Consider the following 25,389-nt stretch of genomic DNA (forward strand, 5'->3'; position numbering starts at 1 on the left):
GTGCTATAAATTCTCGGACAACCCAAAGATTCCTAGATGCCCTTCCAGACTCCCTCCGCCTACCCAAGGACGTCAGAGTACAAAAATCAGTTAACCACCTAACTGAGGAACTCAATTTAACCTTGCACAATACGCTAGATGCAGTCACACCCCTAAAAACAAAAAACATTTGTCATAAGAAACTAGCTCCCTGGTATACAGAAAATACCCGAGTTCTGAAGCAAGCTTCCAGAAAATTGGAATGGAAATGGCGCCACACCAAACTGTAAGTCTTCCGACTAGCTTGGAAAGACAGTACCGTGCAGTATCGAAGAGCCCTCACTGTTGCTCGATCATCCTATTTTTCAAACTTAATTGAGGAAAATACCTAGGATCAAGGGAGAGTGTTTTAGTACTATATCTCTTGACACAATGATGAAAATAATCATGGCTTCAAGCTGCATACTGCTGCACTATTACAACTAAACTACTGAAAGAGCTGCTTCCTGTGCTTGACCCTCCTATTTTGAACATAATAAATGGCTCTCTATCCACCGGATGTGTACCAAACTCACTAAAAATGGCAGTAATAAAGCCTCTCTTGAAAAACTATTGGCCTATATCGAATCTCCCATTCCTTTCAACATTTTTAGAGAAAGCTGTTGCGCAGCAACTTGCTGAAGACAAACAATGTATACGAAACGCTTCAGTCTGGTTTTAGACCCCGTCACAGCACGGAGACTGCACTTGTGAAGGTGGTAAATTACCTTTTAATAATGGCATCAGACCGAGGCTCTGCATCTGTCCTCGTGCTCCTAGACATTAGTGCTGCTTTTGATACTATTGATCACCACATTATTTTGTAGAGATTGGAAACCCAAATTGGTCTACATGGACAAGTTCTGGCCTGGTTTAGATCTTATCTGTCGGAAAGATATCAGTTTGTCTCTGTGGATGGTTTGTCCTCTGACAAATAAACTGTAAATGTTGGTGTTCCTCAAGGTTCCATTTTAGGACCACTATTGGTTTCGCTGTATATTTTACCTCTTGGTGATGTCATTCAGAAACATAATGTTAACTTTCACTGCTATGCAGATGACACACAGCTGTACATTTCGATGAAACATGGTGAAGCCCCACAATTGTCCTCCCTGGAAGCCTGTGTTTCAGACATAAGGAAGTGGACGGCTGAAAATCTTCTACTTTTAAACAAAACAGAGATGCTTGTTCTAGAAACAAAGAGATCTTCTGTTGAATCTGACAATTAATCTTGATGGTTGTAAGTCGCTCTGGATAAGAGCGTCTGCTAAATGACGTAAATGTAATGTAAATGTACAGTCATCTCAAATAAAACTGTGAAGGACCTCGGTGTTACTCTGGACCCTGATCTCTCTTTTGACGAACACATCAAGACTGTTTCAAGGACATCTTTTTCCATCTACGTAACATTGCAAAGATCAGAAACTTTCTGGCCAAAAATGATTCAGAAAAATGAATCCATGCATTTGTCACTTCTAGGTTAGACTACTGCAATGCTCTACTTTTTGGATACCCGGATAAAGCACTAAATAAACTTCAGTTAGTGCTAAACACGGCAGCTAGAATCTTGACTAGAACCAAAAAGGTTGATCAAATTACTCCAGTGCTAGCCTCTCTGCACTGGCTTCCTGTTAAGGCAAGGGCTGATTTCAAGGTTTTACTGCTAACCTACAATGCATTACATGGGCTTGCTCCTACCTATCTTTCCGATTTGATCCTGCCGTACATACCTACATGTACGCTACGGTCACAAGAAGCAGGCCTCCTAACTGCCCCTAGAATTTCTAAGCAAACAGCTGGAGGCAGGGCTTTCTCTTATAGAGCTTAATTTTTATGTTTCAAATATTTTTATTAAACACACACAAGAATGGTGTATAGGTATACATGACAGGTATACAATTCTTATCTAAACATAAAAGAGCATACAGGAACAACAAGACCCAGAGTTCTGGGTGCAGAACAAATAATACAGAACACGACATACAAAACAAGGACACGTAGAAAGAAAGAGGGAAGATGTCCCCCCCTATCCCCCATCCCCTACCCCCCCCCCTATCCCCCCCCCCCCCTCCCAACTGCTCGGGTGGTAGGGCCAGCACACGCTGCCCAAAGGTAGATTAAAATTTTACCATTGAGAGTGCGTTAATAAGTACAAATTCACAGCGCCGACTCGTCCAAGTAGGAGAGGAAAGGCTGCCAGATTTTATCAAATGTTGATAATTTATTGTTCAGAATATATCTAATTCTTTCTAAGTGTACAGTGTTTGCCAATTCACTGAGCCATAATTTGGTAGAGGGCGCTTCCCTCCTTTTAGCTTAATTTTTATGGAATGGTCTGCCTGCCCATGTGAGAGATGCAGACTCGGTCTCAACCTTTAAGTCTTTATTAAAGACTAATCTCTTCAGTAGGTCCTATGATTGAGTGTAGTCTGGCCCAGGAGTGTGAAGGTGAACGGAAAGGCACTGGAGCAACGAACCGCCCTTGCTGTCTCTGCCTGGCTGGTTCCCCTCTCTCCACTGGGATTCTCTGCCTCTAACCCTATTACAGGGGCTGAGTCACTGGCTTACTGATGCTCTTCCATGCCGTCCCTAGGAGGGGTGCGTCACTTGAGTGGGTTGAGTCACTGAAGTGATCTTCCTGTCTGGGTTTGCACCCCCTTTTGGTTGTGCCGTGATGGAGATCTTTGTGGACTCTACTCTGTCTTGTTTCAGGATGGGAAGTTGATGGTTGAAGATATCCCTGTAGTAGTATGGGGGCTGTGCTTTGGCAAAGTGGGTGGGGTTATATCCTGCCTGTTTGGCCCTGTCCGGGGGTATTGTCGGATGTGTCCACAATGTCTCCCGACCCCACCTGTCTCAGCCTCCAGTATTTATGCTGCAGTTTATGTGTCAGGGGGCTAGGGTCAGTCTGTTATGTCTGGAGTATTTATCCTGTCTTTTCTGGTATCCTGTGTGAATTTAAGTATGCTCTCTCTAATTCTCTCTCGGAGGAGGACCTGAGCCCTAGGACCATGCCCCTGGCCTGATGACTCCTTTCTGTCCCCAGTCCACCTGGCCGTGCTGCTGCTCCAGTTTCAACTGTTCTGCCTGCGGCTATGGAACCCTGACCTGTTCACCGGATGTGCTACCTCCCAGACCGGCTGTTTTCAACTCTCTAGAGACAGCAGGAGTGGTAGAGATACTCTGAATGATCGGCTATGAAAAGCCAACTGACATTTACTCCTGAGGTGCTGACCTGTTGCACCCTCAACAACCACTGTGATTATTATTATTTGACCCTGCTGGTCATTTATGAACATTTGAACATCTTGGCCATGTTCTGTTATAATCTCCACCCCTCACAGCCAGAAGAGGACTGGCCACCCCTCACATCCTGGTTCCTCTCAAGGTTTCTTCCGAGGTTCTGGCTTTTCTAGGGTGTTTTCCTAGCCACCGTGCTTCTACACCTGCATTGCTTGCTGTTTGGGGGTTTAGGCTGGGTTTCTGTACAGCACTTTGAAATATCAGCTGATGTAAGAAGGGCTTTAAAAATAAATTTGATTTGATTTTAGGCTCTAAAGCACATTCATACATGAGACAACAACGGCAAGTTGATGTTTTGGTTAAATGTCAGTCAATATGCTTATGAATGTGTTATGGCTTGTACATACATAGGTTCTAAGCCAAGCAATGTAAAAAATGTGATGCCTGTTGTCCACTCGCTGCTTTCGGTTTTAAAGGATGGTATTTCTTTGAGCTTTAAGCTCAGAAATATTATTAGTTGAAACAATGATCTCACTTGGTGGCAGCAAACAGTGAGAAGTGCAGACTTTCACTTGCATTTCACACAGACCTAATAAGGAAGGCAAAGGACATGAGACTGGGCAGCAGCTCATTATGACAGCAGGCTCTGGAGGACATGAGACTGGGCAGCAGCTCATTATGACAGCAGGCTATAGAGGACATGAGACTGGGCAGCAGCTCATTATGACAGCAGGCTCTGGAGGACATGAGACTGGGCAGCAGCTCATTATGACAGCAGGCTATGGAGGACATGAGACTGGGCAGCAGCTCATTATGACAGCAGGCTCTGGAGGACATGAGACTGGGCAGCAGCTCATTATGACAGCAGGCTATGGAGGACATGAGACTGGGCAGCAGCTCATTATGACAGCAGGCTCTGGAGGACATGAGACTGGGCAGCAGCTCATTATGACAGCAGGCTCTGGAGGACATGAGACTGGGCAGCAGCTCATTATGACAGCAGGCTCTGGAGGACATGAGACTAGGCAGCAGCTCATTATGACAGCAGGCTATGGAGGACATGAGACTGGGCAGCAGCTCATTATGACAGCAGGCTATAGAGGACATGAAACTGGGCAGCAGCTCATTATGACAGCAGGCTATAGAGGACATGAAACTGGGCAGCAGCTCATTATGACAGCAGGCTATGGAGGACATGAGACTGGGCAGCAGCTCATTATGACAGCAGGCTATGGAGGACATGAGACTGGGCAGCAGCTCAGTATGACAGCAGGCTATGGAGGACATGAGACTGGGCAGCAGCTCATTATGACAGCAGGCTATAGAGGACATGATACTGGGCAGCAAAAAATACAGCCCAATACAATACTGAGATAAGCTTCATTGCTGAAGGCAAAGAATAGGCCTAAAGCCTGTTAAAAGAAAGATTAGCTAGCTACTTAATTGGCAGTCATGGACCTACTAGCCTATACAGTGTTCCAATGTTTGCTGCTTAGGCTAGGTTATGTCAAAATGTGCTGTCCGTTCTTAACTTTGAATTGTAGGCCTACTTTTCGAGCCATTCGTAACCTACATATAGTGGTCTATTACACAAGGGCAGGGTCTAGGCCTAACATGCCAATTTCCTTTCACTTTCAGCAATTCTTATGGTCTAATGCTCAAGTCCGAGGCAATGGGACGGTAGGCGGTCATTAGGCCTTAGACTACATAGCATGATTGACTTGAAATAATACTCCAACAAATGAGATAGGGAAACTTTTAAGGATTGGCTTGGCTAAGTGGAGACTGAGTGTTGCCAAGACTTGCAGAACTATGCACTCTTAGAAAAAAATGTGCTATGTAGAACCTAAAATAATTATTTGGCTGTCCCCATAGGAGAACCCTTTGAAGAACCCTTTTTGTTTCTAGGTAGAACCCTTTTGGGTTCCATGTAGAATTCTTTCCAGAGGGCTTTACATGGAACTCAAAAGAGTTATACCTAGAACCAAAAAGGGTTCTACCTAGAACCAAAAAGGGTTATCCTATGGGCACAGCCCTCTTGGAACCTTTTTTTCTAAGAGTGTATGCTCAATTAAATAAATTCCCAAATTAGCATAATTTTAAGCAAAATTATGAATTTCAACACAAGACAAAAAAAAGAGACAAAAAGGTCTTCATTTGGCAATACAGCTTGACAATCTATGCCTAAACAAAAACATATTAATTTAAGACTACAAAAATGTAAATACTGGTTGTAATACGATTGTAAAAAAATAAGCATGTTTTGAGAACCAGTGACTGGCTAAGTTGGTCTGCCACGAAAGAGCAGATGAAGAAATTGAATCAGTCAACACGTCTCTATTCAATCTCAATTATGTGCCCATACATAACTCTAAAGAAAGTATGGCTAGGTTAACAGGCTTTGTTAAAAAAAAAAGGTCTATAATACATTTTCTCTCCGATCAGATCATTCTGTCACACACAACTGAGTAGAGCCTTTGTTTACAGTTCAGTTGTTGAGGCAACAGGAACCTGCTGAGCTGACACACCCTCATGTGCCTCAGAGGCAGCACAGCTGCTATAGGCAGCGCCAAAGACTAGACCAAAAACAAAGAAACGCCAGGAGGTAGCCTAAGACAAGTATACTAAATAGTCTTAGTAGTACACAGGCCTCAAACATAGCAATGAGCAAAGTAATTTAACAAAGAACTAAGTGACTTACCTTTATGTAAAATGTCAGTTTGACTGCACTGAATGGCAATGGTAGTTCATCAATTACTGTCCCTCAGCCAAACTGACTGAGTATCTACAAGCGTTGCCTAGGCTCCACATCCCTTCCTGTCCCTGACTGTCATGAATAATTGATGAGCAGACAGAGCAACGCCCCAACCCCTCTCCAACACAATAGACATATGTGACATGCCCTACTGTTGCAACAATAGAGTTGTATGGGTACAGGCTTTAGATGTGAATGTAGGTATATTTAACTGTTTAGGCTATGCATTCATGTAAAAAAAAAAAAAAAAAATTAACGTAGGAATCAACGAGAAAATATAATGAGCATTAATTGTCACTGAATGCATCTTTTGTCAGCTTAAAAAAAAGTGATTTCAATGATGCAACGATCAAATACTAATTGATCAATAAATATGATTTTCTCATGCACATTTACAACAAAAAATTAAGCAAAAAAGTGTTAAAAATATATTTTCAGTTGTTTTACACTTTTTTGGTTACTACATGATTCCAAGTGTGTTATTTCATAATTTTGATGTTTTCACTTTAATTCTACAATGTAGAAAATAGTCAAAAGCAAATAAAAACCCTGGAATGAGAAGGTGTGTCTAAACTTTTGACTGGTCCTGTAGGTCCAGGTCCAAATGCCACAAGAAGGACAAGGTTAAAGGGATACTTTTGGATTTTGGAAATGAGGCCCGTTATCGACAGTACTTTCCCAGAGTCAGACAAACTTGTGGATACCATTTTTATGTCTCTGTGTCCAGTATGAAGGAAGTTTGAAGTATACTAAACAAAAATATAAATGCAACATGCAACAATTTCAAAGATTTTACTGAGTTAGTGTTCATATAAGGAAATCAGTCAATTTAAATAAATATACACTGCTCAAAAAAATAAATGGAACACTAAAATAACACATCCTAGATCTGAATGAATGAAATATTCTTATTAAATAATTTTTTCTTTACATAGTTGAATGTGCTGACAACAAAATCACACAAAAATGGAAATCAAATTTATCAACCCGTGGAGGTCTGGATTTGGAGTCACACTCAAAATTAAAGTGGAAAAACACACTACAGGCTGATCCAACTGTGATGTAATGTCCTTAAAACATGTCAAAATGAGGCTCAGTAGTGTGTGGCCTCCATGTGCCTGTATGACCTCCCTACAATGCCTGGGCATGCTCCTGATGAGGTGGCGGATGGTCTCCTGAGGGATCTCCTCTCAGACCTGGACTAAAGCATCCGCCAACTCCTGGACAGCCTGTGGTGCAACGTGGCGTTGGTGGATGGAGCGAGACATGATGTCCCAGATATGCTCAATTGGATTCAGGTCTGGGGAACGGGCGGGCCAGTCCATAGCATCAATGCCTTCCTCTTGCAGGAACTGCTGACACACTCCAACCACATGAGGTCTAGCATTGTCTTGCATTAGGAGGAACCCAGGGCCTACCACACCAGCATATGGTCTCACAAGGGGTCTGAGGATCTCATCTCGGTACCTAATGGCAGTCAGGCTACCGCTGGCGAGCACATGGAGGGCTGTGCGGCCCCCCAAAGAAATGCCACCCCACACCATGACTGACCCATGGTCAGTCCTGCACGGTGTTGGGATGTAAGCACAACCCCCACCTGTGGACGTCGGGCCCTCATACCACCCTCATGGAGTCTGTTTCTGACCGTTTGAGCAGACACATGCACATTTGTGGCCCGCTGGAGGTCATTTTGCAGGGCTCTGACAGTGCTCCTCCTGCTCCTCCTTGCACAAAGGCGGAGGTAGCGGTCCTGCTGCTGGGTTGTTGCCCTCCTACGGCCTCCTCCACGTCTCCTGATGTACTGGCCTGTCTCCTGGTAGCTCCTCCATGCTCTGGACACTACGCTGACAGACACAGCAAACCTTCTTGCCACATCTCACATTGATGTTACCTTGGCTTCTACTGCATTCTCGTGACAGGCAGGCTCCTCGTGGAGTGCAATGAGAGGCAGGTGGTTAGAGCATTGGACTAGTTAACTGTAGGGTTGCAAGATTGAATCCCCCGAGCTGACAAAGTGAAAATCTGTCGTTCTTCCCCTGAACAAGGCAGTTAATCCACCGTTCCTAGGCCGTCATTGAAAGATAAGAATGTGTTCTTAACTGACTTGCCTAGTTAAATAAAGGTATTAATTATATATATATATATATATTTTTTTTTTGTCAAAATCGGCACCCAAAAATACCGATTTCCAATTGTTATGAAAACTTGAAATCTTCACTAATAAATCGGCCATTCCGATTAATCGGTCGACCTCTATTCTCTACTAGCAATTTCCTTCAAACTGCACACATAAACCTAGAAATGGTATCCACAAGTTCATCTGACACTGGGGTAGTAGATAAAGGGCCTCATTGCCAAAATCCTTAAGACTATCTCCCGACATCAACCTCATACCTCTGCTATGTGTGCACTGCTGGCGGGAGAGATTAAGTTCCAAGATCTCTAAATGTAACCAGTAAGCTCGTTATAGCCTGTCTGTGGAGGTGAAACTGCTGAGGATACGTTTCCATGGAATGTGTTGCTCACAACAAGGTCTTATTTCTGGAACAGCAGAGGGACAAGGGTCAAACAGCTTAGAATAAAATGTATCTGAATACAGCCTATGTACAGAGAAAAATAGCCTGAATACAGCCTATGTACAGAGAAAAATAGCCTGAATACAGCCTACGTACAGAGAAAAATAGCCTGAATACAGCCTACGTACAGAGAAAAATAGCCTGAATACAGCCTACGTACAGAGAAAAATAGCCTGAATACAGCCTACGTACAGAGAAAAATAGCCTGAATACAGCCTACGTACAGAGAAAAATAGCCTGAATACAGCCTACGTACAGAGAAAAATAGCCTGAATACAGCCTACGTACAGAGAAAAATAGCCTGAATACAGCCTATGTACAGAGAAAAATAGCCTGAATACAGCCTATGTACAGAGAAAAATAGCCTGAATACAGCCTATGTACAGAGAAAAATAGCCTGAATACAGCCTATGTACAGAGAAAAATAGCCTGAATACAGCCTATGTACAGAGAAAAATAGCCTGAATACAGCCTATGTACAGAGAAAAATAGCCTGAATACAGCCTATGTACAGAGAAAAATAGCCTGAATACAGCCTACGTACAGAGAAAAATAGCCTGAATACAGCCTACGTACAGAGAAAAATAGCCTGAATACAGCCTACGTACAGAGAAAAATAGCCTGAATACAGCCTACGTACAGAGAAAAATAGCCTGAATACAGCCTACGTACAGAGAAAAATAGCCTGAATACAGCCTACGTACAGAGAAAAATAGCCTGAATACAGCCTACGTACAGAGAAAAATAGCCTGAATACAGCCTACGTACAGAGAAAAATAGCCTGAATACAGCCTACGTACAGAGAAAAATAGCCTGAATACAGCCTACGTACAGAGAAAAATAGCCTGAATACAGCCTACGTACAGAGAAAAATAGCCTGAATACAGCCTACGTACAGAGAAAAATAGCCTGAATACAGCCTACGTACAGAGAAAAATAGCCTGAATACAGCCTACGTACAGAGAAAAATAGCCTGAATACAGCCTATGTACAGAGAAAAATAGCCTGAATACAGCCTATGTACAGAGAAAAATAGCCTGAATACAGCCTATGTACAGAGAAAAATAGCCTGAATACAGCCTATGTACAGAGAAAAATAGCCTGAATACAGCCTACGTACAGAGAAAAATAGCCTGAATACAGCCTATGTACAGAGAAAAATAGCCTGAATACAGCCTATGTACAGAGAAAAATAGCCTGAATACAGCCTATGTACAGAGAAAAATAGCCTGAATACAGCCTATGTACAGAGAAAAATAGCCTGAATACAGCCAATGTACAGAGAAAAATAGCCTGAATACAGCCTATGTACAGAGAAAAATAGCCTGAATACAGCCTATGTACAGAGAAAAATAGCCTGAATACAGCCTATGTACAGAGAAAAATAGCCTGAATACAGCCTATGTACAGAGAAAAATAGCCTGAATACAGCCTATGTACAGAGAAATATAGCCTGAATACAGCCTATGTACAGAGAAATATAGCCTGAATACAGCCTATGTACAGAGAAAAATAGCCTGAATACAGCCTATGTACAGAGAAAAAAAGCCTGAATACAGCCTATGTACAGAGAAATATTTCTTCATTGGGTCAAGGCGTAACATATAAATTAAGAATCATAGTAGCATCACAGCGCTAGCTGTGTCACCAGAGACTCTGGGTTCGAGCCCAGGCTCTGTCGCAGCCGGCAGCGACCGGGTGTCCGTGGGGTGACGCACAATTGGCCTAGCGTCGTCCGGGTTAGGGAGGGTTTGGCCGGTAGGGATATCCTTGTCTCTTCGCGCACCAGCGGCTCCTGTGGCGGGCCGGGCGCAGTGCACGCTAACCAAGGTTGCCAGGTGCACAGTGTTTCCTCCGACACATTGGTGTGGCTGGCTTCCGGGTTGGATGCGCGCTGTGTTAAGAAGCAGTGAGGCTTGGTTGGGTTGTGTTTTTGAGGACGCATGGCTTTCGATCTTTGTCTCTCCCGAGCCCGTACGGGAGTTGTAGCAATGAGACAAGATAGTAATTACTAACAATTGGATACCACGAAATTGGGGAGAAAAGGGGGTGTAAAAAAATCATAGTAGACTAGGCTACATAATGGCAGGGCTCTACACTGAAATGTTTTTCAAGGAGTACACGTGCTCCTAAGCTGAAAAATGTAGGAGCTAGAGGTCGACTGACTGCGGAAGGGTAGCCTAGTGGTTAGAGGGGGCGGAAGGGTAGCCTAGTGGTTAGAGCGTTGGACTAGTAACCGGAAAGTTGCAAGTTCAAACCCCCGAGCTGACAAGGTACAAATCTGTCGTTCTGCCCCTGAACAGGCAGTTAACCCACTGTTCCTAGGCTGTCATTGTAAATAAGAATTTGTTCTTAACTGACTTGCCTAGTAAAATAAAGGTTTTAAAAAATTAAATTAAATTTTTTTAAATTAGGGCTGATTTCAAGTTTTTATAACAATCGGTAATCTTAATTTTTGGATGCCGATTATGGCCGATTATATTGCAATCCACGAGGAGACTGCGTGGCAGGCTGACCACCTGTTACGCGAGTGCAGCAAGGAGCCATGGTAAGCTGTTAGCAAGCATTAAACGGATCTCATAAAAAGCAATAAATCTTAACATAATCACTAGTTAACAAACACATGGTTGTTGATATTACTAGTTTTACTAGCTTGTCCTGCGTTGCATATAATCAATGCGGTGCCTGAAATTGTGTTACTTATCTTGCGTTCAATGTAAACAGAGTCAGGGTATATTCAGCAGTTTGGGTCGCCTGGCTCGTTGCGAACTGTGTGAAGACCATTCTTCGTAACAAAGACCGTAATTCATTTTCCAGAACTTTACATAATTATGACATAACATTGAGGGTTGTCCAATGTAACAGCAATATTTAGACTTAGGGTTGCAACCCGTTCTAACGGTTCCGTATTTCACTGAAAGAATAAACGTTTTGTTTTCGAAATGATAGTTTCTGGATTTGACCATATTAACGACCTAAGGCTCATCATATTTCTGTGTGTTTATTATATTATATTTAAGTCTATGATTTGATATTTGATAGAGCAGTCTGACTGAGCGGTGGTAGGCAGCTGCAGGCTCGTAAGCATTCATTCCAACTGCACTTTTCTCCGTTTGCCAGCAGCTTTTCGCAATGCTTGAAGCACAGCGCTATTTATCAACTCCCGAGATTAGGCTGGCAATACTATAGGGCCTATAAGAACATCCAATAGTCAAAGGTATAGGAAATACAAATGGTATAGAGAGAAAAAGTCTTAATAAATACAACCTAAAACTTCTTAACTGGGAATATTGAAGACTCATGTTAAAAGGAACCACCAGCTTTCATATGTTCTCATGTTCTGAGCAAGGAACTTAAACATTAGCTTTTTTACATGGCACATATTGCACTTTTACTTTCTTCTCCAACACTGTGTTTTTGCATTATTTAATTTTTGCATTGTTTCATGATTTATTTGAAACTAAATTGATTTCATTCATGTATTATATTAAGTCAAAATAAAAGTGCTCATTGTTCATTCTGTAATATATATAAAAATTGTCTGATTAATCGGTATCGGCTTGTTTTTGGTCCTCCAATAAATCGGTATCGGTGTTGAAAAATCATAAATCGGTCGACCTCTAGTAGGAGCACATAAACACATTTAGGAGCACAATGAAAAATATTTGAGGTATTAATGATAAGCATTGCCAGCAATTACACAATACTGTTTTTCCCCCTAGGGGCACTGGTGTGCCCAAATAAAAATTCCAGGTAGCAGAGTTGAATATTTAGGAGCAAATGTGGCCAAAATGGTAGCCCTGAATTGCTGTTTTAATATGCCAATATACAGTACCTCCTAGCTAACAGATTGTAACAGGCTAATATAATGCTCCATTAGCCATTACAGGATAGTTAGGGGAGAGTGGGTTAAGTTGAGCCATTTTTTACATTCGGCATCACTCTATCAAGGGAAATATAGCATTCTTTCTAACGAAGATATCCACATATATTTCAGGATGTTATGTTTCCCTGGAAATAAATTTGAATTAATGTAAAAATTAAAGTCTTGAAAACATAGCTTGTTTTTGTCACGCCTTGGTCATTGTATTTTGTGTTTTTGGTATATGTTTGGTTAAGCCAGGGTGTGACATGTCGTGTTTCGTATTGGGGTTTGTAGTAATTGGGATTGTGTATGATTAGGGGTGTGTCTAGTTAGGCTTGGCTGCCTGGGGCGATTCTCAATCAGAGTCAGGTGCTTGTCGTTGTCTCTGATTGAGAACCGTATTTAGACAGCCTGACTTTCGCGTTGTAATTTGTGGGTGTTTGTTCCTGTCTCTGTGTTGTAGTCACCAGATAGGCTGTAATAGGTTTCTCGTTCCGTTTGTTGTTTTTGTATTTTTGAGTTATTTCATGTACCGCTATTCCTTCATTAAAGTCATGAATAACCTACACGCTGCATTTCGGTCTGACTCTCTTCATACAACAGAAGAATGACATTACAGTTTTGGCACAATTTAACACGGGTATAAGGTCATTTGAGCTGCTGGACAGGGTCAATTATGCCGCCTACACATTTCTGTACTGAATTAAATATTACCACAACCTTTTTAAAACCATAGCCCGGTTTCCATCCCAATTGGCAACAGATTTTCATGCAAATATTCTTACATCTGCATCAAAACAATATGCACATTTTCCCACCAGAGATGTGTGTCCATCAAATTGACTTGTTGCAGATAAAAAAACAGTGCGTGACTAAGTAGTGCACAGAAAAATAACTTTTGCAGTTAAATTCCCATGTGCCGATAAAATATACTATTTAAAATGGGTTTCCATTGCATTTTCAACTGTGTTGATGGTTTTGTCCCCCACAAAAATTGCACTTTCACCACCCTGTGAAGTTCATCATCATTTATTTAATCTGTAGCCTAACAAATTGGATGGTTTCCAAAGTCATAGTGGGAGAACCACAAAACAAGTCACTGGTAGTTTGATGGTTATTATATCTATATTTGCGCATAACGACAATTCTCACATAATTATCAGACACAAAAACATGCCACCATGTCTAGCGTATTTAGTTTTGTCACTTTTGAAGACACAAGCTCAAAAACACAGTACAAATATGAGAAAAAATATGAAAATATGTCTGAATTCTTTTAGATTACTGGCTATAAATCCAACTCTAAACGTGCTACAGCGATGAAACCACTCTCTCCTTCTGCATTACAATGTTTTTTAAATTTACTTAACCTTTATTTAACTAGGCAAGTCAGTTAAGAACAAATGGTTATTTACCGTGACGGCCTACCAAGGCAAAAGGCCTCGTGCGGGGCCGGGAATCAAAATAAATTAAATATAAATATAGGACAAAACACACATTACGACGACAAGAGACACTACATAAAGAGACCTAAGAGAACAACACAGCATGGTAGCAACACAACATGGTAGCAGCACAAAACATGTCACAAGGACAGAAGGAAGAGACAACAATACATTTTGCAAGCAGCCACAGCGGTCATTAAGAGTGTCCATGTCTGATTCTTAGAATGAAGAGATGGAGATAAAACGGTCCAGTTTGAGTGTTTGTTGCTGCTCTTTCCAGTCACTAGCTGCAGCGAAGTAAAAAGAGGAGCGACCCAGGGATGTGTGTGCCTTGGGGATCTTTAACAGAATGTGACTGGCAGAATGGGTGTTGTATGTGGAGGATGAGGACTGCAGAAGATACAGTTGATGTTAGAAGTTTACATACACCTTAGCCAAATACATTTAAATTACATTTTTCAAAATTCCTGACATTACATTTACATTTAAGTCATTTAGCAGACGCTCTTATCCAGAGCGACTTAAATCCTAGTAAAAATTAATTTTCTTAGGTCAGTTAGGATTCCCACTTTATTTTAAGAATGTGAAATGTCAGAATAATAGTAGAGAGAATGATTTATTTCAGCTTTTATTTCTTTCATCACATTCCCAGTGGGCCAGAAGTTTACATACTCAATTATTATTTGGTAGCATTGCCTTTAAATTGTTTAACTTGGGTCAAATGTTTTGGGTAGCCTTCCACAAGCTTCACACAATAAGTTGGGTGAATTTTGGCCCATTCCTACTGAGAGCTGGTAACTGAGTCAGGCTTGTAGGCCTCCTTGCTCGCACACGCTTTTTCACTTCTGACCACAAATTTTCTATGGGATTGAGGTCAAGGCTTTGTGATGGCCACTCCAATACCTTGACTTTGTTGTCCTTAAACCATTTTGCCACAACTTTGGAAGTATACTTGGGGTCATTGTTAATTTGGAAGACCCATTTGCGACCAAGTTTTTATTTTCCTGACTGATGCCTTGAGATGTTGCTTCAACATATCCACATAATTTTCCTGCCTCATGATGCCAGTCATCTCTAGGAGACAGAACACGTCTCCTTCCTGAGGTATGACGGCTGCGTGGTCCCATGGTGTTTATACTTGCGTACTATTGTTTGTACAAATGAACGTGGTACCTTCATCCCAAGGATGAACCAGACTTGTGGAGGTCTACAATTTGTTTGAGTTCTTGGCTGACTTCTTTGATTTTCCCATGATGTCAAACAGAGGCACTGATGTAAATAAGGTATTTCTGTTTGTTATTTGTAATAAATTTGCTACACAAAAAAAAACTTTTCACTTTGTCATTATGGGGTATTGTGTGTCGATTACTGAGGATTTTTTTTCTTCATATAATACATTTTAGAATAAGGCTATAAAGTCACAAAATGTGAAAAAGGTCAAGGGGTCTTATATATATATGTGTATGTGTGTATATATATATGTGTATGTGTGTATATATATATATGTGTATGTGTGTATATATATATATGTGTATGTGTGTATATATATGTATATACACACACACACACATATATATATATACACATATATATATATATATATATATATATATATATATATATATATATATATATATATATATATATATATATATATACACACACATACATATAGTATGTCTTTATAGGGGACTCTTATTTTGGAGGGGAAATAATCTGCCCTCGTGCTGCCAGCATCGCTAATATCATAGACAGAAGGGGTTCTAATATCCTGTTGAGGCTAACTAGCTACCATGCTTGCTAATCACAAACACCCAGGTTGCTTCGAATCTTACCTTTTAGGAGTAATAAACAATACAGCGTCCCCTCGTCCAAACTGGGTTACCCCGTGCTTCCTTTTTTACTTTCCAACGTTTAGTTTGACTGTTTTGACACCACAACAATCTTGTACTTTTCAGGCATGTTAAACTAGCTAAGAACATCTGACGATTTGAGTGGCTTGTCAAATCTCCGCCTACTATTACAGTGAAGGCGTGGCATGGTAAAAAGTTAGCAAAAAAAAGTGTCAACAGCTGCACGGTGCACGCAGCCGCAGTACGCGCTTACCTTACGCGTCAAAGTTTCACCGCCTCATCTATCGTTGTTCAAGGCTAGAAGTGTGTTGTTCAACACTGGCCTGCCTTACCATGTAATCTAGTTAATTGATATGCCTACATTACATTGCATAACCAATAAAATAAAAAAATGACCACGAAACGTATATAATCAGCTGGTTTAATCAGTAGGCTACTGCCAAGAAACATACATCAACACAGTCAAGATATATAACTGAAACATTTAGACAAAACAAAACTACATCGGCGTATGTCCCAACAGCCACAGACCGTTACAAAGAAAGCATTATTACAAGAAAGTATAAAAGTGGTCAGTGCTTCACAGTGTTGACAAAAGTGACCAACTTGACACCACCCCCACGTTTCGTGAATAATAAATAAAGCCATTTATTACAAATGATACTCTTATTTAAACAAAGATAGCCTAAACAACAGCCAGGTGAATTCAGGAAAGGCAAATTTGGTATGACTGTTATTTTAATTTCACACGTGGCATTGGAAGTGAACTAAAGCAAAACACATTTTTAAAAACAAACAGCAGAATAGGAGAGTGAATATTCCTCAACCTTCTCAAAACCAGGTCAGTGTATAGTAGTTTAGAAAGATCCTCCAATAATATGTTAATCCAAATGAACAAACTTTTAAGAATGCTAGCACAAACTGGAACGCAAGCAGTGTAAACAGTAAAGGGTAGAAAGGTCACTCACAAATCTCCTCCTTGGCTGAAGTGAAGATGCACAGAAAGGCATTGTAAAAAAATACAATTGGTTATTCATTATGTATTTATTTATTCCTTGTCACTATTTCTATTATATATATTTTTTTTAAATCTAATCTTTAACTCAGCATTGTTGGAAAAGGACCTGTAAGTAAGCATTTCACTGTTAGTCTACACTAGGTGTCTATGAAGCGTGACAGATACAATTTGATATCATCAACACATCCCAATTTCTGGATTCTTGGAATAAGAGTCATTTGCATTATACAATCTACTGAATAATGATAGCTAATGCTGGGGAGAGGACTTGAGAAATATTCCAAATATGATCCAGAACTGCTATAGAGCCATGTTTACTGACACGTAAGTATTATTAGCAGTCGTGTGGTCCTGTCCACTGATGGTTGCAGACGGTGGGATCAGACAAATGTGTGGCGCCTTTCATGCATTTCCAAAACTCTGCATTTTACTATAGACATGACTGTTCAAAACAAATGCTTCCAAGTTTAATAAAGGGACAAATGTGACAAATATACAGAACCTCCCTCCCTCACACACACACACACACACACACACACACACACACACACACACACACACACACACACACACACAACACAAATAAAGCAGAGGATTCTTCTTTGTTTTAGGTTGGGAAATGAGAGGGATCTCTTAGACCCAGATTTCAAGCTTTTTCATTTCCACTGTGCTTCTGATTAGGTGCAGGCCAGTGACGTTGTGCTCCTGAACCCGTCTCGTTTTCCAAGCTCTCTTTCCAGAGACCTAGAGGGTCAGAGTCAGACACTTTTTATGGTGTATCTCAAATAGTCCAAAGTGGCGTAATCTTCTTACCTCCATCAAAACCAATTTAAAATAACTGGATTTGTGAACGCTTGGCTGGTATCAATGGTAGAGCTCTACCATAGTGCTTTCACCGGGCCTATACTTTCAGACTAGTGAGGATGAAGGGAAGGAGACAAGGAATGGAAGCCATGTAGGACTATTGGGATGCACCCTAACACATTCCTGTCAAATTATCCGATGAGGATAAAATATTTCTATCCACGCTGTGAATCCCCATCCCTTTTGCCTTCTCCCCCTTGCATTTCCCTGGCAACTTCCCTGTGTAGCACTCCACACTCTCCACACTCTCCACTCCACTCACATTCCTATCAAAAGTGCAAAAGAAGGAGAGTGAGAAGACTCTCTGGTTTTAAATCTCTGCATTAGTATTAAAAAAAAAAGTTTTTTTATTTGACAAAATCATTTTTTTTTCAAAGGACTTATACAAATCTTCCGTTAAGTTCTTTCTAGACACAAAAATAACAATGATATTTTCACAAAGGTATATGGGCCGTTTATGACTTGGCACTTTGGACATATGGAGCAGTTTGGATTTATCTGCTGGTTTGGGGTAGCCTGGATAAACCACACAATGTTGCACAAACAATTGCGAGCATAGTGTTCAGTCTAGTTTAACCAGGCTAGATTTGGGTGGCCATGCAGTGCAATTTTCAACTAGTTGGTAAAGGTAGTATCCCTTTCCTGTCATCAGGCATTACGCCTTGGCTACAAATACACTCATAGACCACGTGAACATCTAGAAAAATCACATAGATACACAATTTATGGAAGGAGTATACACATGTTAGAAAAACAAGATGGAGATTACACTGGAAAACACAAATCTGCTGCATTGTTACTCATGATCACAAAATAAAGCTCCCAAAACTGGTTCATTGGCTGCCATTTTGGTTGTACATCGGTACTAATCCATGTCTTACCATCTAATAAATGCTGTATGGTCAAAAAGATGTTAAATGGCTGCCTGCACTGTATGAAATGGAATGTTCCATACCCAGGGGCGGACTGCCAGATGGGCTGGTCCATTTTAAGCCCAGTGGGCCTGTGTAACTTTTTTGTTGTTGCACAAAATGACAATTATCTGGCTAACAATGGGGACTTCAAGGAAAGAAATGGGCCGGTGTGGGGACCTCGAGGAGTGTTAGAAATGCCATGGCAGATTTCTCATCTCAGTACGCCCTTGTCCATACCTCTGCAGAAGCAGGGCGCTGTCGAACCTTAGCCTACACGCGTTCTGGTTATGCTCATGGGCGGTCCTCTGCACCACAATAAACACCCCCCTCATAGAAGAGTTGGTTGGACCCACTAGGTGTATCACTTACCCCAGTGGTTCCCACATTACAGTAATGATGGAACCTCTTGGGTTGTGGCTTATGTCTGGGATATGGCTTGGAATATGATTTTGTTTATTAAGGGGGTCACAAAACAATTGAGCATACGAGTTATGCTTCATAATTGCAGCATAAGAATTAAGCATTAAGCAAGTAAGCATTTCGTTGGATGGTGTATACCATGTGTATCCTGTACATATGATTAATAAAAACTTGAAACATAAATGTTAATTTTTTTCCATTATTCCCAAATAATATTACATACAGTAGGTTTCCCAACGTCAGACACATATTGCCCAACCTTTAGTGTTACTGAAAGGTAATTCAGACACATCCAAGTCAGCTTCATTTGGACTACAGAGTAGCTCTGTAGCTTCAGAAACATAATTTACTTTACAGTTAAGGTTCAGTTATTGTGATATTAATCATCACATCCTATATCTGATTACTCATACAGTATGGTCACAATACAGTTGGTTGCATTTCATTTAGAGGCTATGGATTCAAAAACTAATAGAGGGAGATTTTTATTTAAGTCACTTTTCAGAAAGTAAATCTAACATAGTCGTAGATTTCAAACCACTTTAACAGTACTGAAATTGTAACGGATGCTACAGAGGCAGGCAAGACATCTGAACCTAGAGGAAACCTACAGTTTGTAATCAATTACAGTAGGAAATTAAACCCATGTCAAAAAAAGCCCTTAAAAACAATTAATCTAAATCAACAGTCACCGTGAATACAACTTATTTTGTAATGCACCCACATTTCTATAGAAGGAGTATCATTCCAAAAAAGCAGCAGATATGAATTTTTTTTAAACAAAAGTGACAGTAATCAAACAATGCTTAGAAGATCCTAAGGCGGCCTGCTTGGAGTTGGCATCAGACAAAAGTTATATTTCTTTCATATATTTCTCTCACTTTTCTACCACGCCTCTTTTTCTAGTAGAGGTTACATCCTTTTCGGACAGTGACAAAAACCCTCTAGATACATGTCTGACTAGCCTGTATTAGCGCCCTCTACATGGCGGAGGTCCTACTACAACTGCTTCATTTCCCAAAACCACAAGATCTCTCCTCAACACAACCATTCTCACCCTGCAGAATATGCACCTAGCCTGGTCGCTAACCTGCTAGCAGTACATAGAGGGTTTAAGGCAACTTCAGAGTCTTCGCCATTCTGTCGATTAGCATTGCACCGTTAGCATCATCGCTAATGTCATTATTTTCGCTCATTAGATCCTAGCCATTTGGTGGCCCTCAGATACCACTCTCTCTATCCATTCCTCACATTTCCTCTCATTTCTCCAAAACATGATTTGCGGTCTTTCCTCGCTACTGGCAGGGTTGACGGGTTGTTGTTGTTGGTTGTTGTTGTTATTTGTGTTTGTTATTGTCGGTTATGCCGGTGTTCTTGTCAATTTTTTTGGTTCTTTGTGGTCTCAAAGAATTGCCGCACTTTGTCTCAGTGTTCGAGCAGAGTTCTGTTCTCTCTGTGCCGGTTGTTTGAGCGCTGAGGTGTGGGGGGGAGGGGCATCCTCCTAGGTCTCATGTGGCTTTGTGTTTCTGGTTGCAGTTGTTGTCTGTGATGGAGTGGCTGTTGTGGTCTTCAGTCAATCCCCCCTGTAGGCTGTTCTGCTGCTGTTGCTCCTCCTTGATGCGGAGGTGCCGGGGCTTCACTGGAAGGGCTAACACAAGCACCAGGCAGGCTATGTGTATGCAGTAGTACCATGACCTGGAAAAAGAGGATCAATCAATCAGTGAATCAATGAAGATGTCATCCGCTCCATATAGCACTGTTCACAAATGCATGTCACATAACCACCATCCAGGCCTAAGCCCCTGAAAGAACAGGCCAAGGAGAGTTTTCTATGTAGCGTAAAGATTCCAGAGGAGTTCATAAAAAGTCCCTGTGAATACAAATGACTTGTAATCATTAAGGGTGAACTAGTCCTGACAAGTTATTCTAGCTAATCCTAATGGGAAAGAAAATCCTGCCCGCTATGTACCAACAGTCAGTGTATGTGTGACTGTGGGATTATTAAAGTCCACACCGGTCAGCAGCACAGTGGACCATTAAACCCTAAAACAGAAGACCATGTCCTCAAGCCACCTCATGGCTTCGGACTAGGTCTCACTCCCTCCCTCCATTCAAGCAGCCAGCCAGCCAGGCAGCCAGCCAGCCAGCCAGGCAGCCAGCCAGCCAGGCAGCCAGCCAGCCAGGCAGCCAGCCAGCCAGGCAGCCACTAAAACTCTCCTGTTTAATAACTCGGGTTTATATGCCTCTCAGCCCGGCCGTAGATGTGCTTCTATTTCACTGAAGTGCCCTGATCACATATAGCCCCTGTATCTCTCCCCGTCAATCGTCCCGTTCTTCTAGTCGTTAAGCTGTCTCGTTAACAGTTTGACGCTGACGGAGGCCACAAAGAAAGTGGAACGGAGGTTATTCTCTGTGCCGTGTCCCTGTCTGTGCCGTGTCCCTGTCTGTGCCGTGTCCCTGTCTGTGCCGTGTCCCTGTCTGTGCCGTGTCCCTGTCTGTGCCGTGTCCCTGTCTGTGCCGTGTCCCTGTCTGTGCCGTGTCCCTGTCTGTGCCGTGTCCCTGTCTGTGCCGTGTCCCTGTCTGTGCCTTACTCATTTGCCTGCATTGTTAAACTGGCATTTGGAGAGAGAAAATTTCACTAAGAATGACAGGGGTTTTGAACTTAGTGGCGCTTCTCACATTTCCTAGGACCCAGCCATGAACATTTGTAGTCTATCAATAAAGTTACACTGTTTTGACTATACATTGTTACATATAACATAACTTCTTACACATGTATTACATTTCAAAAGAGCTGGTAGAGCATGTGGAATATCAGTAATGCCACTCACTTGTAGAACTTGAGTGACGGACCAACGGCCAATAGAACGAATGGCACCACCGTGTAGCAGATGGCGATCTGAGTCCCCGCCCACGTGATGACATCGTAGATGCTCCTGTGTGTCGTTGAACCCAGGAAGTAGGGTCTGATGTTGTGTCTTAGCTGGAAGTGAGCCACAGGAAGAAATTGTGAATAACTGAAAGTCAATGCAACATTATGTTTTAAGATACAGAAAGTAACAATAAGGATTGCATAAATCAGAGAAGACGCAATGGAGGTTAGAGAAGATGGGCCCATTAGTGAAGGCACAGTTACATCTCCAGGAACAAGTCAACACAAATCAGCTTTCAGACTTAAATGGCCTCTTGTAGCCATTATAAACTATCTCCTAACAAGAAGATGACTGACCCAGTTCTTTATATTACATGAACAGAAGCAATCAACTTGGACAGCCATCTTTACTGCATAGCTCACCCATGACCAGTGTTTAGAATGCATTTTTAGTATCAATATGAATCTAGAGTTTTATCTTTCTGAAATTAATTTTCAGGATATAGTGGCTGCGTTGCGATTCACTACCGTTCTTCACCAAGGTTTGCACTCACTTCACTACCGCCTTGTGGTTTGTAAGAACTGGTTTCACACACACATGAAAACTCCCATAGGAGCCTGTGCTGACAACAATCCAATGCTTTCGTTAATCCATGAGGGAAAGTGAGCAAGTACAAAGTGTATACTTCCAGATAGGGAATCCTAACATCTAGTTGTTTATCATGACAGCTTATGACTGTGTTATTCCTAGATGTGATGGAGAATGCAGCAGAGTGTCGAGTGTCGAGGAGATGTGGAGTTTATCTAGGGAAACCATCTGTCTCCCACTGGCCTTTCTGTCTCTCCTACGCTCACAATGATGATCCCCTGTCCATCACCCTGTCTCTATCATACTGCTACACACACCCTGTCTCTATCATACTGCTACACACACCCTGTCCATCATCCTGTCCCTATTATACTGCTACACATACCCTGTCCCTATCATACTGCTACACACACCCTGTCCATCACCCTGTCTCTATCATACTGCTACACACACCCTGTCCATCATCCTGTCCCTATCATACTGCTACACACACCCTGTCCATCACCCTGTCTCTATCATACTGCTACACACACCCTGTCCCTATCATACTGCTACACACACCCTGTCCCTATCATACTGCTACACACACCCTGTCCCTATCATACTGCTACACACACCCTGTCCCTATCATACTGCTACACACACCCTGTCCATCATCCTGTCCCTATTATACTGCTACACACACCCTGTCCCTATCATACTGCTACACACACCCTGTCTCTATCATACTGCTACACACACCCTGTCCATCATCCTGTCCCTATCATACTGCTACACACACCCTGTCCATCACCCTGTCTCTATCATACTGCTACACACACCCTGTCCATCATCCTGTCCCTATCATACTGCTACACACACCCTGTCCATCATCCTGTCCCTATCATACTGCTACACACACCCTGTCCCTATCATACTGCTACACACACCCTGTCCATCACCCTGTCCCTATCATACTGCTACACACACCCTGTCTCTATCATACTGCTACACACACACTGTCTCTATCATACTGCTACACACACCCTGTCTCTATCATACTGCTACACACACCCTGTCTCTATCATACTGCTACACACACCCTGTCCATCACCCTGTCCCTATCATACTGCTACACACACCCTGTCTCTATCATACTGCTACACACACCCTGTCCATCATCCTGTCCCTATCATACTGCTACACACACCCTGTCCATCACCCTGTCTCTATCATACTGCTACACACACCCTGTCCATCATCCTGTCCCTATCATACTGCTACACACACCCTGTCCATCATCCTGTCCCTATCATACTGCTACACACACCCTGTCCCTATCATACTGCTACACACACCCTGTCCCTATCATACTGCTACACACACCCTGTCCCTATCATACTGCTACACACACCCTGTCCATCATCCTGTCCCTATTATACTGCTACACACACCCTGTCCCTATCATACTGCTACACACACCCCGTCTCTATCATACTGCTACACACACCCTGTCCATATTATACTGCTACACACACCCTGTCCATCATCCTGTCCCTATCATACTGCTACACACACCCTGTCCCTATCATACTGCTACACACACCCTGTCCATCACCCTGTCCCTATCATACTGCTACACACACCCGGTCTCTATCATACTGCTACACACACCCTGTCCATCATCCTGTCCCTATCATACTGCTACACACACCCTGTCCCTATCATACTGCTACACACACCCTGTCTCTATCATACTGCTACACACACCCTGTCCATCATCCTGTCCCTATCATACTGCTACACACACCCTGTCCCTATCATACTGCTACACACACCCTGTCCATCACCCTGTCCCTATCATACTGCTACACACACCCTGTCTCTATCATACTGCTACACACACACTGTCTCTATCATACTGCTACACACACCCTGTCTCTATCATACTGCTACACACACCCTGTCTCTATCATACTGCTACACACACCCTGTCCATCACCCTGTCCCTATCATACTGCTACACACACCCTGTCTCTATCATACTGCTACACACACCCTGTCCATCATCCTGTCCCTATCATACTGCTACACACACCCTGTCCCTATCATACTGCTACACACACCCTGTCCATCATCCTGTCCCTATTATACTGCTACACACACCCTGTCCCTATCATACTGCTACACACACCCTGTCTCTATCATACTGCTACACACACCCTGTCCATCATCCTGTCCCTATTATACTGCTACACACACCCTGTCCATCATCCTGTCCCTATCATACTGCTACACACACCCTGTCCCTATCATACTGCTACACACACCCTGTCCATCACCCTGTCCCTATCATACTGCTACACACACCCGGTCTCTATCATACTGCTACACACACCCTGTCCATCATCCTGTCCCTATCATACTGCTACACACACCCTGTCCCTATCATACTGCTACACACACCCTGTCTCTATCATACTGCTACACACACCCTGTCCATCATCCTGTCCCTATTATACTGCTACACACACCCTGTCCCTATCATACTGCTACACACACCCTGTCCCTATTATACTGCTACACACACCCTGTCCCTATCATACTGCTACACACACCCTGTCCCTATCATACTGCTACACACACCCTGTCCCTATCATACTGCTAAACACACCCTGTCCCTATCATACTGCTACACACACCCTGTCCCTATCATACTGCTACACACACCCTGTCCCTATCATACTGCTACACACACCCTGTCCCTATCATACTGCTACACACACCCTGTCCCTATCATACTGCTACACACACCCTGTCCCTATCATACTGCTACCCACACCCTGTCCCTATCATACTGCTACCCACACCCTGTCCTTCACCCTGTCTCTATCATACTGCTACACACACCCTGTCCCTATCATACTGCTACCCACACCCTGTCCCTATCATACTGCTACCCACACCCTGTCCTTCAC

General features: G+C 42.4%; 2 protein-coding genes across 7 annotated transcripts in view; both read right to left on the reverse strand.

The window, feature by feature from the left end:
* The window catches only part of LOC124002099 (kinase D-interacting substrate of 220 kDa B-like), a 124,821-nt gene extending 108,919 nt beyond the window's left edge, over positions 1-15,902 (reverse strand). For 5 of the 6 annotated variants that reach the window (XM_046309380.1, XM_046309378.1, XM_046309377.1 and 2 more), the window contains exon 1: positions 15,738-15,902. The gene's annotated coding sequence lies outside the window, so the exon portion shown is untranslated. Of the gene's footprint in view, positions 1-5,962; positions 6,086-15,737 lie in introns of those variants that run through there. The other variant, XM_046309376.1, reaches the window with a different exon arrangement.
* A 2,058-nt stretch (positions 15,903-17,960) lies between these two features.
* LOC124001307 (lysophospholipid acyltransferase 2-like) overlaps positions 17,961-25,389 on the reverse strand; it is a 79,090-nt gene continuing 71,661 nt past the window's right edge. The window contains exons 12-13 of the mRNA XM_046307989.1: positions 21,803-21,954; positions 17,961-20,666 (exon numbers count right to left, since the gene is read on the reverse strand). Coding sequence (XP_046163945.1) covers positions 20,480-20,666; positions 21,803-21,954 — 339 coding nt within the window. The 3' untranslated portion in view covers positions 17,961-20,479. The remainder of the gene's footprint in view (positions 20,667-21,802; positions 21,955-25,389) is intronic.

Source organism: Oncorhynchus gorbuscha, linkage group LG17 (genome assembly GCF_021184085.1).
Source record: "Oncorhynchus gorbuscha isolate QuinsamMale2020 ecotype Even-year linkage group LG17, OgorEven_v1.0, whole genome shotgun sequence".
Taxonomy (NCBI): domain Eukaryota; kingdom Metazoa; phylum Chordata; class Actinopteri; order Salmoniformes; family Salmonidae; genus Oncorhynchus; species Oncorhynchus gorbuscha.